Consider the following 18,614-nt stretch of genomic DNA (forward strand, 5'->3'; position numbering starts at 1 on the left):
TTGTCGCAAACGGCAAGATTTCATTTTTTTTTTATGGCTGAGTAATAGTCACACACACACACCATGTCTTCTTTATCCACTTATCTATTGATGGGCACTTTGGGTGCTTTCATTATCTCTGCTATTGTAAGTAATGCTGCAATGAGCGTTGGGGTGTATATATCTTTTCTAATTAGTGTTTTTGTTTTCTTCAGATAAATATCCAGGAGTGGAACTGCTGAATCATATGGTAGTTCTATTTCTAATTTTTTTTTTTTTTTTTTTTGCGGTACGCGGGGCTCTCACTGTTGTGGCCTCTCCCATTGCGGAGCACAGGCTCCGGACGCGCAGGCTCAGCGGCCATGGCTCACGGGCCCAGCCGCTCCACGGCATGTGGGATCTTCCTGTACTGGGGCATGAACCCGTGTCCCCTGCATCGGCAGGTGGACTCTCAACCACTGCGCCACCAGGGAAGCCCTATTTCTAATTTTTTTGAGGAATCTCCATACTGTTTTCCATAGTGGCTGCACCAATTTACATTTCTACCAACAGTGCACAAGGGTTCCGTTTTCTATACATCTTTGCCAACACTTGTTATTTGCTGTCTTTTCGATAATAGCCATCCTGACAGATGTGAGGTGATACCTCATTGTGGTTTTGACTTGCATTTCCCTAATGATTAATGTTGAGCATCCTTTTATGGCCTGTTAGCCATCTGTATGTCTTCTTTGGAAAAAACGTCTTCAGATCCTCTGCCCATTAACTGTAGGGTAATGCATACAGCATGGTGCCCTGGTGACCTTGCTCACTTTGCATATCTGCATAGCCAACACTCAACCATAGCCTGACCCAGGTCTTGACAGGAACCCCTACGATCCTTCCTGGAACATGGCAAGACAGGCAGTCTTAGAGGAGCCACCACAAGGCCATTTATCATCTGCCTCCCTGGCTTGCAGAAGACTGCCATGAGGCAGTTTCTCATCCCACTCCCTGGTTCCAGCAAGGCAAGGGATGTTCGCCTCACCCGCATTCAGGTACAGATGTAGGCTAACAAGACTCTTGGTTGGAGTTTAGAGTTAGCTCCTCAGTAACAGAGCTACCCTCCACTGAAGGCATTTGTCATCTGGCCCCCTCGGTTCAGTGTTAGCTCCGGACATCCCTAGCGACCAGGGATGTGGGACACTGACTCCTCACTGGTCCTGCTTTTTCTGTTTGTGTAAGTAATAAACTGTCTAAATCTATTGGAGTTCATTGCCTTTCTGTTGGCCAAATCTATGGAAGTATGAGAGCCAAACTAGCAGCTACAGCTACTCTTGATGATAACTTATTGGTTTCTGACTTAATAAATGTAGTGGGAGGAACAGGTTTGGGAAATTGGAGGAAATTAAGAGCTCTGTTTTGTAAAGTTAAATTTGAGGTATTTATTTTTTAAAAAACCTGAATGAAGATGTCTGCCAAGTAGGTGATGGGATATATGTCTACAGCTCAGAGAAGAATAGGTACAAGTTTAGGAGTCAGTAGTAGGTAAATAGTAATTTAAGTAATTATTCCAGCTGAGATCCCCCTGAGGAAGCAGACAGGCAGAGAAGCCCAATTAAGTGTTGCCCTTCAGAAGTCGGGGGTAGAGAACAGGCCAAAAGCAGCAGATAGGGGAGGAATTTGAGGAACCAAAGAATGTGGTGTCACCATAGCCAGAAAGAGAGGAGTCAGTGATATCAAATGCTGCTTGGGCACTGAGAGAAAGGGCAGGTGCATCAGCTGGGCTTGGAAACATGAATATTGCATGTTCCATTTTTTCAAATGAAGGGATGGAAACTGAGAAGTATCTTGTAAGGGGTGAAGAATAAAGAATGGCCAGTGTAGACAATTATTTGAAAAGTTGTGGTCAGAGTAGAGAAATGGGGTAACTGGAGGGTATATGGAGTTGTGTGAGGGTTTTAAGATGCTAGAACTTTTAAAATGGTATAACCAGGAATTATGCCTGCTTTTATTTTTCTTTCCAGTAATTGGAGCGTTGTGCGACTTGTGGGGATCTTAGTTCCCAGACCAGGGATTGAACCTGTGCCGAAGCGCGGAGTCCTAACCACGGGACCGCCAGGGAATTCCCATGTCACACCTTATTTTGACTGTCTAACCCCAGAAGTTTCCTGTTTTAAAATATTACTACCTTGATTTGGGTTTTTGAGAAATGATTCCACGAACAGTATTAAGAAAGCCGTTGTGTTCCCCTGCATCTCACGATGATCTCTTCTATGAAGGTGCTAGTAAGCAATGCGAAACTGGCTCATCTCTAGTCCCTCAGTGGCCTTCCACCAGCAACAAAATGTTGAAACCAGCATCAGTCTAAAACCACTGCTTTCCTATTTTTTTCACCAGTGTCCCTGCCCTAAATGCATCGCTTAGAGAGATACCTGGCCAAATAAATATTTTCATGTAGGTTGTTTAGTAGAATGATGAGTGATTGGACTTGGGTACAACTCATACCAACTAGAAGCCCAGTAAATTCCAATCACAATTTTCCAAGTGCTCATCCTCCGTCATCACCTGAAATGGAAGATCTAATTGTTTCAATCAGGCTCCAGAAAGTAAAATGGTAACCTTACCTGTTATTTTAACAGATGATAACAATTACTGTAAGGAATTAAACAAGTGTTAGAGAACTGGAAATGTTAAAAGGGCCATGAGATAACATGGAATCAGCTACTAAATATATACACACAAAATGTGAACAACAGTTATCTCCTAGTAGTAAAGATTATAGCTAATTTTTCCACAAGGCATATTAAAATTAATACTACACTCATGTTAGAGCCTAAAAGTAATGCTTCTTCAAGTCAGTCAATGCAGTAGATAGTAGAGACAGAATCTTCTAGAATATGGTTATATAATCACATAGCATATGAGACTCCACCATTGGAAAGCACCCCCTTGTCATAAAGTTGCAGGTTCAAGAAGAGACTGCCTATGACTGTAACACTGGCACCAATTAATACACCCCTTTACTTAAAGAGCGCAAGAAAAATCAGCTTCCTGGGACAAGTGAGTCCTTAAGAGGTGAACAGCGAGTCTCACAACTTAGCTGCAGTACCTAGTATCAAACACCAACATTTTTGTTTGCCCTCACCCACACCCCACTGTGGCCATTTTTTGAGAAAACTCTTTTCTTATCCACATGGTCACTGACTGGAGCAGCCATTATTTAACGTGACCTGTGGCAAGTTGGTTGGTAGATGGGTGGGCACCTGACACAAGCTGACCCTTCTCTTGGACTGGAATTGGGAGATAAGGTTCTCTTTGGGTGGGTGATCGGTAACATATAGAACTTGGGAGCTACTGGTGGCGATGTGCCTCCATGCGGGGTGAGGAACAAATAATGGAGCCAATATGCATTGAGGGGCACAGCTGGATGTGTCTGAATCCCCAGCCACAGCCTCTGCCTGCGGCCTACTGCAGTCCTCCCTTAAGAGCAGTCTAAAAACAGTTCCTCCCTTTCTTCAGAGTTTCAAAGAAAATGGTTAGAGAATTAAACTTTGACTTTATTATGTATATGGATGCTGCTAAAATTTTGAATTCATGGAATTTAAAACTCTGTAGTACATAAAAAACTATTTAAAATTTGGTAATAAAAATGAAAAATTGGGAATCCCTGGCAGTCCAGTGGTTAGGAGTCGGCACTTCCACTGCCAGAGGCCGGGGTTCAATCCCTGGTCGGGAACTAAGATCCCACAAGCCATGTGGTGCAGCCAAAAAAAAGGAAAAAGAAAAAGAATTCTAAGCTTAACACAGTGGTTTGTTAAAATGTTTAAAATATTGGTTTTAGATACTGAATACAGATAAGGAAAGCGGTATTCTTGGGAATAAACAGTATAAGTCTATAGAGAAAAAAAACAGAAAATCAAGGTATTATTGCTCAAATAAGTCTTCCCATATTAAAACCACAATGACACACTAAAAAACATGATGCTCTGTTCCAATGCTCTGGTACAAGTACCAACAGGCTACAACACCCATAATAACTTGTTTGTAGCCCTGACCTTGAAAACAAATGACTACTGTGAAATAATATGACCAAACCAAAACTTACAAACCAAAATGAAACAATATAAAACATAGGACCAAAATCAGGCATAAGAAGAAAGTAACATAACCATATTTTGAGAATACTATTCCTTCATCACAAAGGATACTATTTGTACATTAATGCTCACAGATGTACACGTACAGTAATTCTTCACATATCCAGCAATGCAACAGGTGACTAAATCAATGACTAACACAAGTTACAGACTTCAAATGATAACACCAGATCTCAAATTTGACAAAGTAATAGATGACAGTAATATACTACACTAAGAAACTCTTAATAAGTGGAATGTCTGTAAAGTGTCTACAGAGCTCTTCATCCTTCATGATTCCCTTAGCCCTGTGCGTTTACCATTCATTTTCACCCATTTCTATAGGAGAATTGTTTTGGGTGGAACAGGATGAATAACTGCCGCACTCAGGTATGCGCTTCTGTGGCAGCCAGTTGTTTTCTTGCAAGAGTGGTCTTGTCGACAAAGAAAATTCAATCTCAAAAAATTGTAATGACTCTCCATCTTCCTTCTCCATCAGGAACTGATAGTCCCCAAACCTAACGAGGCATTTGTGTGGCAGGTCCATTTTATTTAGGTAGCCCAGCTCCTTGTTGTCCACAATCAGTTTGGTCTTCTTACTCATATTTTTAATTTCAAAAGAGAGAACTGAGCTATCAAACTTTTTAAATAGCTGCAAAGAAAACTGAACTCGGGAAACCTGTTTGTCCTTAAAGGTATAATGACAGGTGTTGGAATTTCGGCCAAATTTCACCACTTCGCTGGAGGGGAGTTTTTCTCGGTTAAAAAACCTTATTGATTGGAATATTCCATTTTGCTGGTGGCCAGGATGGTAAACAGTCATCTGGAGACAAGTTACTGTCTCTTCTGTGTCGGCACCTTCGAAATCAGACATGACGTACACCAGAATCTGACCCGCCTGCAACAATCAAGTCAGCACATTAGTTCACTCCCATACATCAGGCATTGAGATCTTTGATTCTAATATTTTGATGAAAATCTTCTGATTTATTTAGACTTTAAGAAAACAATACATAGGCAGGATACTTTCAGTTAATGAGTAGATATGTGAAATCTTATACCAAACCCCATACGAACTGGTGCATTACTTTTTCCTCTCTATTTTTCATTTCTAGTTTGACAGTAAGACCATACATATAATCTGGACAATAACAAGGAATGACTATTGATAAAGTAATTTGGGGGGAGCATAAAGAAACTTCCGTTCCTTTTTCATTTAAATAGAGTGACTTGGTCCCAGACCAAACATGACAGCTGTACTTTAAACAGAAAATCAGGAATAAAGAAATGAAGATATACACATGAAGAAAACCTACAGTTTATTAACTGAATTAAAACTTAATGTATTATGAATTTTCTATTGTTTTGGGTGGAACAAGATGAATAACTACCACACTCAGGTATGGGCTTCTGTGACTTTTGAGGTATTATGTATTATCCTGATTAAAGACATGTAAAAGTTATATACAAATAACTGCAACATTTGTCCTTTATATCCTGACTTAGATTTCTAGGCGGTAAAGGGTTAAAAATAGTAAATGCTTTAAAAGTTTACTTTATCCTATAATTTTTTAATTTAGACATTACACACTTTTTATTTAAAAAAAAATATCTCCATGAGGTAGTTCTAAATATCATAGTCTGTACTTGTACTGGAATTATTCATTTTTGTCAATGGTTCCTAATGACTGGACAAACTGTCGTTAGCCACAAGCAGCTCAATCTAACTGCTGTTAACCCATCCCTCTAGAGTGCACGGCCCCGTGGTGCCCTCCACCTCCAACTCACTATATGTACCTTTAATAATCAGTGGAGTAGTTTAAGCAGTAATACAGACAGAATTAATTATTAAAATCTATGAGAGGTTATTTTGACCCAAAGCTGCCATTTTAAAACCAATTTATTTTAAAAGAATTACACGCACATGATTTAAAAATTCAAACACTTAAAAAGGATTTTTTTAAGTATCTTCCCTCCACCCTAATCCGTTTTTTATTCTTCTAGAGTCAACCACTATGTTGCTTTTATCCTTACAGAAGTCTTCTTTACACCTCAAGCAAAACTGTGTGCAAAGACACATAACACATTTCTACACAGAGAGAAAAAAATTTCTTACACAAATAGGAACATACTGTATTTAGTTCTAGACCTTGTATTTTTCAATTAGTAACACAAATGGGTGATTTTTTCCATATCTATACATATAAATATACCTCAATCTTAAACAGCTGCATAGAATTCCTTTAATCTAGTGTGGTAGTAAATTATACCAGTTGGTAGAGTGATGCTGAGTGCTCCCTGCATTCCTTAAATACTATACAGTATTTACAGTGGGGTTTGGGGAGCAATAGCCTTAAGCGAAGTTGATTTGTAGTTTTATTGGTTTTTGTTTGCCATCTATGTTAGATACTGGTATCAAAATTATGCTGGTTAAAAAGAAAAAAACAATGTTTTCCTTTTCTTTCCATGCTTGCTACTGTTTACTTTTAAAATACAATCTTCTGTTTTTCAAAGTTGTGTTGCAAAAAATCAAACTCAGTTTATTCAATTACTTAACAAATAACTAAGCAAAATTTCTTTTTTATTGATTTAGAAACGTATTTTTAGTTTTAAATTTACTTTCATAATAGGTTCTTTTTGGACATTATTTTACCATATTGCCTTACCCAAGCAACAAATGTCCAGCTATAAGCAGAAAAAGAGAAAGGAATGCTCAGAATCTTGGAGCAAGGGTGATAAAAATTACTATGAAACCAAGGCAGCAAGAATTAACACACAGTGGGTAGAACTGGTTAATCACCATGATTTGAAAATACTTTAATTACAATAATAAAGTCGTTATTCAAGAAACAGCTTAGAATAAATATAATAAATCATGAGATGATGCAATTAATGGTTGACAGGAAAACAATTAGCTGATAACAAGTAAAGAGCCTAAAAAGAAAGAGCAAGGGCTTCCCTGGTGGCGCAGTGGTTGAGAGTCCACATGCCGATGCAGGGGACACGGGTTCATGCCCCGGTCCGGGAGGATCCCACATGCCGCGGAGCAGCTGGTCCCGTGAGCCACGGCCGCTAAGCCTGCGCGTCCGGAGCCTGTGCTCCGCAACGGGAGAGGCCACAGCAGTGAGAGGCCCGCGTACAGCCAAAAAAAAAAAAAAAAGAAAGAGCAAGAATCTGTCATGATTTCCACCTTGTCTAGGATACACTGCCATCACTCTAATTCATTCTTGGACTTTGGACAATAACGGTTCCAAAAGGAGACCTGGATTTTAAAACATGGTATATTCTGGATACAGTCTTTTGGTAACACCCAAATTTGTGTTTTTGTGTTTTTTATGTAACCTAGTAGCTTAGAATTAATTCAGTCTTTTGAGAAAATCCACCATCAAGAAAATTTTGCCCCGTACAGGCTCTTATGCCTAGTACCCAGGGGAGATATATTAAAGGAAAATTTGGCATTCTGGCTTATAAATCAGTGGCTATAAGTGTCTTGGGGTGACTCAATTCTAAGCTTTTGATGAACTTCTGGGTTCACAATTGTAACCTGTGTTACTATCAAGTATTTGCTGCCCCTCACTACCAGGCCTATCTCTACTGGTTCTGCCCCTTTAGAAAGATGATACTTCCCACTCCAGTGACAACCATATCAACGAAATGTGAATGGAAGTAACATGAAGCTTATTTCCGAGCGCAGGTTTTAAAAACCACTGTGTAGATAGACCTTCTTTCCGTGTGCCACCTCGGTGCTCCACAAAAGTAGCAGCTCAGCGTGGGCTCCCAGAGGGAAGGGCCAAAGACAGAGCCATAGAGACTCATAATATAAGCAAAAATTAACCCTTCTTGTAAGGTGTTACTGAGCCATAAGGTACCCTGACACATGTACTCACCTATCTTATGAATGTATGAAATGATAACAAAGCCTGACAGTAACAAAGGCTGCTACTTACTGTATGCCTTTCATGTGCCAGGTACAGGGCTAGCCCTTTATACGTACTGTCTTACTTAATTTTCAAAATAACGCTGTGAATCACTGCTTCACAGATGAGGGAGCTAAGTCTCAGAGGGTTTATCTAAGTAACGCAGGTCACAAAGACAGTGTCAAAGGCAGGATTCACACAACAGAAATGCACCCTCTCTCTTGCCCACTACAAACATTACTCCCAAATACCAGTTACTTCACAAACTATAGCAGCTAACCAGTAGAGAAGAGGGCCACGGAGGTGTCTGTCAGAACTAGCAGGACACCAACCTAGAATCTAGCGTTGGGGAGGCAAACACACTGTTACTGGCTCCTCATAAGAGGAAGAGGCTGTGAAGCACCAGGTTACTTCGATTATCAGTTAACCTTAAGCCTTCGTGTATGGATGTTGGCAGGTCACTAATAATTATAGCGGGTTGTTAGGGAGCTCCAAAATTTAGGAAACCATGGTATCTGACCTCAAGGAACTCAGAAACTAACATTCATTAGTTTGCAGAGCTGCAAGTTCCCTCTACAAAGTGACCTGAATCTCTGACATTTCAGAGTGGTCAGTAGAAAAACAGAAAAGACAGAAACTAACAAAAAAAAAACCTAAAATAATAAAATTGTTGGATTTTTTATTTAAAAAGTCACTAGCGTGCAGGTGCTCAAAAGCAGCTTTTTCAAATCTGCTTGGCCTAAGTTATCAAAGAAACAGTAACAATGAGCTTATATAGTGGTATCAGTGGTTACCTCTGGAGAGGGAAACTGGGATTGACGGTGGAAAGGAGACTTGTCACTGCACACTCTGTACTTTCGGAATTTTATACCATGTGCATCTAATATCTATTCAAACATATAACAAATATTTTCTTTACAAAGTCACAAACCATCTGATTTTTATGGAACTAAATGGAGTTGGAGATTATCATCAAAGTGGGTTTAAACCGATCTCTGACATCAAAAAGCTGTAAAACACTGTAATGATGTCTGACATACAGTAATATTTGTGTTAACAAATGAACTAAAATAACTTTGCTGGCACTGAGCTAATAGGAAGGGAAGAGAAACTTGGAAGCACAGCAAAAGACAACTATCCTGACCCCCCCTCACCAGGTCATCGCCCTGTAGTGTGGCTTTGAAGACATCCGTGAACGCTATTGTTCAGCAGAATCAATACTTACTTAAGTAACAGGTCTTGCTAAAGGAGTCGTGAAAACCAAAATCAACAGGACAAAAACCTTAGTAAAGCTCTGTTTTTTCCAGAGACGATGTCTTCTTTCTCCCACTGTGCCTTGTAGCCAGCCAACATTGCAGAGTCCGGTTCTACGTGGCTGCGGACTTCCGCTGCGAGGCTCAGGGTGTATTCTCGCTCTAGAAAATTTGGGAAATTCCTCCTTTCAATCTGAAAGCTGGAGAAAGTCCCGGGAAACAACGGATTACGTTATTTTCCTAACCAAATAGGCTGAAGCAAGGCAGGTCTACATGCAACCGCTCGGTGAGCTCCACTTCATAAATGGAATTCCTTTTTGTTTACTGACTAGAGGGGGGAAAAAAACTTTGCAAAGCACAGGAAAGTACAAGGAAAACCCATCTCCAATATTTCCTTTCAGTGCTCCCTCGCTCCATTTATAAATATTCCTATAGTTTGGGATCACGCCGTAAATAATCGCTCAAGCGTCTGCCCGCAGCCGAGTCCGCGGGAGGGGCAGATGACTCTACGCAACGCCCCGGAAGACCCCTCGACAAAGCTTCCCTCTCCGGGCGATAAACAGAAAAGACGCAGTCCCCACTTTACACCCCAGACCTCCCCTAGACAGGTACCTTGGGGTCCCAGAGTCCGTGAACTTCCCTTTGCTTTCCGGGCTAGGCACGAGGTCAAAGGACGCGACCTGGAGGAGGCCCTGGATCGAGGGGTGGTCTCCGCCCGCCGGCCGCGCCGCCGCCACTGCGGTCTGCGGTGCGAGGAGGGGGAGCAGATGTGAGCCGAAGCGGAGGGACAGGGCCGAGCGGGGAGAGAGGGACGCAGACGCAACCCAGCGGGGGCCGCGGGGGGCTGCGGCTTTCAGACGCGGCGGCGCGCACGGCGACTCCTTCTGTCGGCCGGCCGAGTGCGCCCTTCCGCTGAGCCCTTAATTCCGAAAGCGCGGAGATTCCCAGACTCCACCCCGGCCTTGCCAGCCCCACTCCTCCCCCTGCCTTCTCCGTGTCCGACGCTGCCCTGTCAGACCAGAAATCCCAGCCTCCAGGCTGGGTGGGATGCGAGGTAAGCCGGCGAGGACCCCACCTCCCAAACGAGGGCCCTTCCGAAGAGGGCGTGGCTTTCGAGCCGGATTTTGAAAAGGGGACTGAATCACTTCAACATTAAGGGCGACTTCCCCCCACACACTGGGAGTGTTGGCCTGGGACCAGCGTGGGGAGAGGCGAGGTGTTGAATTAACCATCAAGCAAGACAGGTGCGGGGCGCACGTTATTCTTATGCAATCCTCACAGTCGGGAGAGTAGGTCCACTTTACAGGTGAGTCAACTGAGGCCCAGAGAGTGATTAAGTTTCTGAGCGAGGAAGAGGCAGAACTTGCTCCAGAGCTCCTGATCAGCCTCCTGGTACCCATGGTGCCCTCACCTTACACCCGAGCATCCAGGCGCTCCCTGTCTCCCCATCTACCTGAAGGCAGTCCTCACTCAACACCCAGGGTCTCGGGTTCCAAAAGTAAGGGCTAGTACCTGATGCAACAGGAAACAACCTCCCAGGAGTCCTTTATAGCTTAGAGTAAATAAGATGATACTATTTTCCTGCCTCAGGGAGAAGATCTGGGATGAACTAAAGGTGGAGAGAGCATAAAGACAATAGGTGTCTAGAGGGAGACAGGAGACTGTATGAAGAGAAAAAGGGCTGAGAACAGCAGTGGGGGGGACAAAGCTTCTGGTGATCGAGGTCATACTGGCTTACTTACTTCAAAGCTTGGGAAACCGCCCACCAACTCTGGTAAATGTCTGATGGAAGCCGCTCATTTGTCTGGGTTCCATCCTTGACTTCAGGAGAGGGCTTGTTTATGGGTCTGTTTCACTGGTAATAAAATAACAGTGATGCTTGCTGCGTCACCACTTGATAAAGAGGTTCTGAGGAGGGGTTAAGTATTGAACTCTCAAAGTTACATGTAATCAAGAACCATAAGCATGAGGAAGGACCGGTGCATCTATAAGTGAGGCAGATTCCTGTAAGGCTGCAATTTTGTTCGTTAATCATCAACACTTACTATTTCTCCCCTGAAAGACAGTCACAGTATCTTCTTTCAGTCAAAGAACATTAGAGCAGGTGGAAGATAAGACATGCAATTTGACTACACCAATAAGCTCACACAATGAAATAGTATTACCGGAATTGGAGTTTCTGATCTCTAACCTTTAAAATTAAATGAGATGTGAAAATGCTTTATAAACTGCAAAGGACTATTTAAGTAGGTGTTATCGATAACATTAATCGAGAAGATGCAACAACTGTTAAAATTCATGATGCTGAACATTATTCCATTTTTCTCTTTCCTTTAAGATGACTTATTTGATTTACTAAATGACCCAAAATGAAATTTGAATAAGCCTTCAATTCCAGATCAGTATCTAATCTCAGTAATGGTTTTCACCCTCTGACAACTGGTTGAAAACAATGGGCCTTGAACTGAAAATGGCTTGTGCAAGTTGAGAAACAGCCAAGAGTGCACATATGAAAAGTTTCTGTTCCTTAAAGGTTTGAAGGGACAGTTGGTGGCGGCTACCTGCTCCTGGTTTCAAACTATGCTACAAAGCTTTATAATCAAAACAGTATAGCACTGGCACAAAAACAGACACAGATCAATGGAACAGAATAGAGTCCAGAAATAAACCCATGCACCTATGGTCAATTAATCTAGACAAAGGAGGCAAGAATATGCAATGGGGGAAAGACAGTTTCTTCAATAAATTGTGTTGGGAAAACTGGATAGCTACATGCAAAAGAATAGAACTAGCCCACTTTCTTACACCATAGACAAAAATAAACTCAGGATGGATTAAAGACTTAAATGTAAGACCTGAAACCTAAAAGAAAACATAGTCAGTGTACTCTTTGACATTGGTCTTAGCAATATTTTGGGGGTGTCTGTCTCCTCAGGCAAGGGCAACAATAGCAAAAATAAACAAATGAAGGTACATCAAGCTAAAAAGCTTTCACTCAGTGAAGGAAACCATCACAAAACAAAAAGGCAACATACTCAATGGGAGAAAATATTTGCAAATAATATATCTGATAAGGAGTTTGTATTCAAAATATACAAAGAACTCATACAACTAACATCAAAAAAACTAACATTAAAGAAAGGGTAGAAGACCTGAGTAGACATTCTTCCAAAGAAGACAATACAGATGGCCAACAGGCACATGAAAAGATGCTCAGCATCACTAATCATCAGGGAAATGCAAATCAAAACTACAATGAGATATCACCTCACATCTGTCAGGATGGCTATTATCAAAAAGACAAATAAATATTGGCAAGAATTTGGAGAAAAGGAAACCCTCCTGCACTGTTGGTAGGAATGTAAATTGGTGCAGCCACTATGGAAAACAGTATGGAGAGTCCACAAACAATTAAAAATAAAACTACCATATGATTCAACAATTCCATTCTTCTGGGGTATTGATCCAAAGGAAGCGAAAACACGAATTTGAAATTGTATATGCACCCCAATGTTCACTGCAGCATTATTACAATAACCAAGATATAGAAACAACCTAAGTGTCCACCGATAGATGAATGGATAAAGAAGATATGGTAAATATATACAATGTTATATTATCCATAAAAAGAATGAAATCTTGCCATTTATGACAACATGAATAGACTTAGAGGGCATTATGCTACGTGGAATAAGTCAGACAGAGAAAGATCGATACTGTATGATTTCATTTATATGTGGAATCTAAAAAAAAAGTGAACAAACAAAACAAAACAGAAACAGATTCATAGATACAGAAACCATACAGGTAGTTGTCAGGGGAGAGGGGTATGGGAAGGTGGACAAAATAGGGAAAGGGGATAAAGAGGTACAAACCTGCAGTTATAAAATAAAGAAGTCACAGAGATGTAACATACAAGATAGGGAATACCGTCAACAATATTGTAATAACTTTGGTGAGAAATGGTAACTAGACTTATCATGGTGATCATTTCATAAAATATAACAATATCGAATCACTATGTTGTACACCTGAAACTCATATACTAAGTCAACTGTACTTCAATTTTAAAAGATTTTAAATCACTAATATGTAAATTAGGCAAAGTACTCTGTAATAATTGCTTCATTTTGTTACTGTTTCTGTTTGTGTAAAACCACTAGAAACATTTTTAATAGAAGAGATTATTTTACAATTCTACTACAGATTTTACTTTTTTTACTGTTATTCAAGATCAAAGTTTAAATACAGTAACAGTAGCATTTACAGAGAAACATGAACATCGTTCTTTGATAATGAAAATGTCTTTGCTGTTAAAGGAACACAATAGGACTTTATGTGATGAAAGTTTACTAGATATTACAGGAAGAGGTTTATAAAATATCCTCATCTCAGCCTGTGATTTCTCTGAAAGCAAGAGAATTACTAAAAGCCCTTGTGAAAATACTTCAGCCAAAGTAACATCAGTCTGAAGAAATGTAAGGATTCCAGCATGTGCTACCATCACGCATGTGCTGATGAGAACATACCTACTGAAAAGCACTTTTTAGGGCCTCTTATTTGCAGATTTCCGTTTCGGAAAGGAGCAAAACAATTTTTGTTTTGGTTTCGATGCGGTTGTGTCATTTTGACAAACCCGTCCTTTGATTTTGAAGTTTCAAGAACTTTCTCTTGCACTCAGAACTGCTCATGAGTTTTCAACATCTTTTAAATTACACGGAATGTGGATAGACTCCTTTCCTGTGAGTTTAATGAAGGAAGGCTTTGGATGGCTTTAAAGCTTGGTTAACTTCACTTGACACAGCCAAATGCTGTGAGTGTTGCTGGGTATATATGGAGTAAGCTAAATGCTTTCTGGAGGGTTTAAGTATTCCTAGGCTGCTAATTAGAGAGATTAAAAGGAACCCTTCAGAGAAATGGTACCTCAAAGGTCAGACCAGAATTGTTTATCAAAGCAAAACAGAAGAAACACTAGGCATCTATATTGTTGATACCAAAAAAAAGAGGGATTTACTATCTGAATTAGTGATGAATCATATAATCTGGAAATAACATAAAATGCCTACAATCCAATAAATTTCTATCTAGCTTTGAACAATTTGAAATTTCCAAATCGTATTAATGTTAAACAATAAAGTAAAATTTTGTCTCAGCTCTCATATTCAATTGATGATGTCCCCTTCAGTAACTGTTTCCCCTTCTATCACTACCACTCACCTCCATGATATGGGTTGCAACATAATTTCTAATTCAGTTACTTCCATGTTTGGAATTACAAAAATATTTGTCCATGGAAACAATCTAAAAAACTGCTTTTAGGGGCTTCCCTGGTGGCGCAGTGGTTGAGAGTCCGCCTGCTGATGCAGGGGACGCGGGTTCGTGCCCCGGTCCGGGAGGATCCCACGTGCCGCGGAGCGGCTGGGCCCGTGAGCCATGGCCGTTGAGCCTGCGCGTCCGGAGCCTGTGATCCGCAACGGGAGAGGCCACAGCAGTGAGAGGCCCGCGTACCGCCAAAAAAAAAAAAAAAAAAACTGCTTTTAGATACTTTCACTAGCCCATAACTAAGCTGATATACCTGAAAGCCTACTGTATTTCACTTAAAAATCAAAAATAGAAGAAGCTAATTTGTGGTAATACAATTGCACACTATAGAAAAAAAATAGAAAGTGTTGCTTTTTTGCGTTGCCTTGTGGCAACTGGGTTATATGATACTCGCCTTGTGCTCGGTGCACTCTAAGCACCTTGGATACAGACTCATCTAACTCTCTCAGGCCCAGCTAAAATGTTCAGATTCAGAGTGACTCAGTTCAGGAGTGTCCCATCTCAGGGCTGATGCTCTCTGCAAACCTGTGAAAACATTCAGAATCAACTGAGATAACTCACTTAGCTCTTTTCCCATTATCTGCTAAATGGGAGACAGGAGTAGGCCCAAAGTATTGAGAATGAAGGAAAACTAGCCTAGACTTCACTTTCTCCCTATTTGGGGGTCAAGCATCTGCAGTTAAAACAACTTAGATCTATGTGGAAAGATCTGATGGATGCATCACTAAAGCAAAAAACCAAAGTGCAGAACAAAAATGCTATATTTGTAAGGGGGAAAAATGTCTGTTAATGCATGAACTATCTACAAAGAGATCCAAGAAATGGAACTGTATACCTGTTAGTCTGAGAAAAAGAATTTGGGAGACAGAGGGCAGAATGTGGAGGTGGGAGAGATTTTTCATTGTGTACTTTTTCAAGCTGTTTGGATTTTGGTCTCATTTGCAAGCAATATGGTTCCATGCACACACAAAAAAGCTTTTTTAAGAAGAACCAAATGAAAGAAATCTCCTGAGAGAAAGGTCTCAATGCTTTGATGCCTCAATATTTTTCACATGAGGAGAACTGCAATAAAATTCAGACTCTCAAGAGAGTGAGCAGATGGTGAGGAGAAAATTGGAGCCCCCAGAGGCAGGACACCTGGAGGGTGGAGGGAGAGAAGGAGTCACGCTGTCTTGGGCCATTTGTCCGGCCCCTCCTTGGGCAGTTATGGGGAAGTTGTGTGGTAGGCAGAATTCTAAGACAGCCCCCAAGATTCCCACCCTGTGGTAAACACAGTTTGTAAAATCTCCTCGCCTTGAGTGTGGGCAGAATCCATGAATATGATAGGATATCTTCCTGTGACCAGGTTTCTAATCAGTTGTCTTTGAATCCAAAGGGAGATTATCCGGTTGGGCCGGACCTAAACATGTGAATCCTTAAAAGGGCTCAGCCCTTCAGGAAGTCAGAGACACATGCCCCTGCTGGCCTGGACACAAACATCCATGTCAGGAACTGTCTACAGAGACCACACGGCAAGAAACTGTGGTTGACATCTAGGATCTGAGAGTGTTCCCCAGCCAACAGCTACCAAGAAAATTGGCAACCTTGGTCCTATATATGGAATTCTGCCAACAACCTGAATGGGCCTTGAAGGAGTCCCCCCAGGCCTCACACAAGAACTGCAGTGTTCTCAGCTGTAATGTGCCCAGATTTCTGACTGACAAGACCTTGAAATAATAAATGGATGCTGTTTTTTTTTTTGTTTTTGTATACCAAAGGACCTTTATTACTTTTCCTCTAAATTCTTAAATACTTATAAAATGTCCATGCTCTAGTTATAGTATCATTTTATAGACACTTAAAATGCATCTTCATTTATAAATATTTTACATTTAGTTCATAGAAAAGATCATTTAATGGGTACTGTTTTAAGCTGCTAAATTTGTGGTAATTTTTAGACAACAGTAAAACACTAATAAGGTCTTTTGATTAGAGGAGCCCAGTGGATAATGAGAGTCTCCAGTGGATCCTAATCCTGGAATCCCCAGTCACTTATTATGAGAACTATGTAAGCAGGAAAAGAAGGGCCAGTTTTGGGGGGAGGGATGCATTATTTCTACCTGTCACATATCCTCCAAACCAAGTAACTTAATTTTGCCTTGTTAAATCTAAACTTTGTCATATAGTACTCCTTATTAGTGTAATTTTTAGTAAGAAAGAAAATAACAACCCCACACCTCCTCCTCTTTAATGTTTAAATATTTACATTTCATTTGTTAGTGCTTTTCCATTAATTTTTTTTTTTTTTTTTTTTTTTTTTGGTTGCACTGGGTGTTAGTTGTGGCAGGCGGGCTCCTTAGTTGCGGCATGCAGACTCTTAGTTAGGGGATGTGCGTGGGATCGAACCCACGCCCCCTGCATTGAGAGCACAGAGTCTTATCCACTGTGCCACCAGGGAAGTCCCAGTGCTTTTCCATTAATTTTTAAAATCTAATGAATTACTAGCATCCTAACAACTAACAACTTTATACTACTAATGAGTGATTAGACAATATACATTATTTAATTTATAATACAATAATTTCATTTTCTCATGAAATAAAACAGAAAGTCTTTCCCCAGAAAAATGCCATACCTGGAATAAGTTCTCTTTTTATCCTCCATCTCTGGTTCTTTCTTTATGCTTATCATCATTGTGCTGACAACTAATTCTGAGAAGAAAGTTCCAGAATGACATTCTGGCCATTATGCCCATAGAAATCTCACTATTCCCTGCTGTTTGTGGCCTTCATGTTTATTATGTAGTTAGTTATATAATAAAAGGGTTAAGTTGGTCTTGAGATCATATTGCTCCATCACTGAAGACCTTTGCAAAGAATGTAACCCCCTCCAAAAATAGGCTCCACCTGGATATTTTATTTATTGTAGGCTTAGATGGAAAGTTTCTCTTTCTACTCTATTTATCTTACTAGGATTTTAAAAATATTTCATCTCCTTTCTACCACTACTCCACTGAATTTGTTCTTGTTAAAACTATCCTTGACCTACCTGCCAAGCCAATGGACACTTTTCTATCCTCATCCTTCTCACTTCTCTGCATCATTTGGTACTGTTGACCACTCCCACTTTATTGAGATATGACCCAGCCACTCTCACCTACCTGGCTTTTAGGAAGGGCTGGCTTCATGAGGATGTGACCTGAACGGTGGCACAGGGCCCCATACTCAGGGCCTCATGCTTGGCTCTGCTGTTGCCATCTTGAAATTCTTAATAATTTTTGGACAAGAGATCCCACAGATTATACAGCCAATCCTGTTTTTAGAGGATAATTTTGTTTTGCTTTCTCTGCTGTGATCTACACATTCTTTCCCCATATCGTTTGTGGCCCCTCTTTTCTGACATGAATACTGGTATTACCACACTTGCTCTTTGTGACTTTTCACATCCTCCCTCGGTAAACTCTAACTACAGTTATTGTTTTTGGACAGCCTCTAAGTCGTTTACCCATACTTCTATGTCTGTCACACAAGCCTGTGAACCTGTCTCCTAAATATTTCTTTCTACTTTTTTTTAAATTTTATTTATTTTATTTGTTTATTTTTGGCAGTGTTGGGTCTTCATTACTGTGCACGGGCTTTCTCTAGTTGTGGCGAGCGGAGGCTACTCTTCATTGCAGTGCACAGGCTTCTCTTTGTGGTGGCTTCTCTTGTTGCAGAGCACAGGCTCTAGGCACGTGGGCTTCAGTAGTTGTGGCACGCAGGTTTCAGTAGTTGTGTCTCGCAGGCTCTAGAGCACAGGCTCAGTAGTTGTGGCGCATGGGCTTAGTTGCTCGGCAGCATGTGGGATCTTCTTGGACCAGGGCTCAAACCTGTGTCCCCTGTATTGGCAGGCAGATTCTTAACCATTGCGCCACAGGGAAGCCGGTATTTCTTTCTGCTTTTTATCTACTGTTATTAATTAAGCCCAGTCATGATTGCAGTATAGACCAGTGCAGTAGTCTTCTAACTCAATTTCCTAACTCCAGTCTTGCCTTCTAATCCATCCACTAC

General features: G+C 40.8%; 2 protein-coding genes across 4 annotated transcripts in view; one reads left to right on the forward strand and one right to left on the reverse strand.

The window, feature by feature from the left end:
• The window catches only part of AP1AR (adaptor related protein complex 1 associated regulatory protein), a gene marked incomplete at its 3' end in the record, with an annotated part of 30,284 nt that extends 28,133 nt beyond the window's left edge, over positions 1–2,151 (forward strand). Inside the window, exon 11 of the mRNA XM_082652670.1 lies at positions 1,983–2,151. Coding sequence (XP_082508796.1) covers positions 1,983–2,151 — 169 coding nt within the window. The remainder of the gene's footprint in view (positions 1–1,982) is intronic.
• Positions 2,152–2,202: 51 nt separating this feature from the next.
• TIFA (TRAF interacting protein with forkhead associated domain) lies at positions 2,203–10,229 on the reverse strand. 3 transcript variants are annotated; one of them, XM_082652775.1, is made up of 3 exons: positions 9,877–10,229; positions 9,237–9,426; positions 2,203–4,992 (listed from the first exon to the last, which is right to left on the reverse strand). In XM_082652775.1, the coding sequence occupies exon 3, from the start codon at positions 4,966–4,968 to the stop codon at positions 4,411–4,413; it is 558 nt and encodes a 185-aa protein (XP_082508901.1). In that variant the 5' UTR covers positions 4,969–4,992; positions 9,237–9,426; positions 9,877–10,229; the 3' UTR covers positions 2,203–4,410. The 3 variants fall into 3 exon arrangements, with proteins under 3 accessions (XP_082508901.1, XP_082508900.1, XP_082508902.1); XM_082652774.1 differs by having other exon boundaries at positions 9,237–9,464; XM_082652776.1 differs by lacking the exon at positions 9,237–9,426.
• Between the last annotated feature and the right edge of the window lie 8,385 nt (positions 10,230–18,614).

Source organism: Grampus griseus (assembly GCF_964374135.1).
Source record: "Grampus griseus genome assembly, chromosome: 4".
Taxonomy (NCBI): domain Eukaryota; kingdom Metazoa; phylum Chordata; class Mammalia; order Artiodactyla; family Delphinidae; genus Grampus; species Grampus griseus.

Excerpts from the sequence above, each read along its gene's own strand:
- TIFA (XM_082652776.1), bottom strand. The coding sequence starts at position 4,968 with ATGTCTGATTTCGAAGGTGCCGACACAGAAGAGACAGTAACTTGTCTC.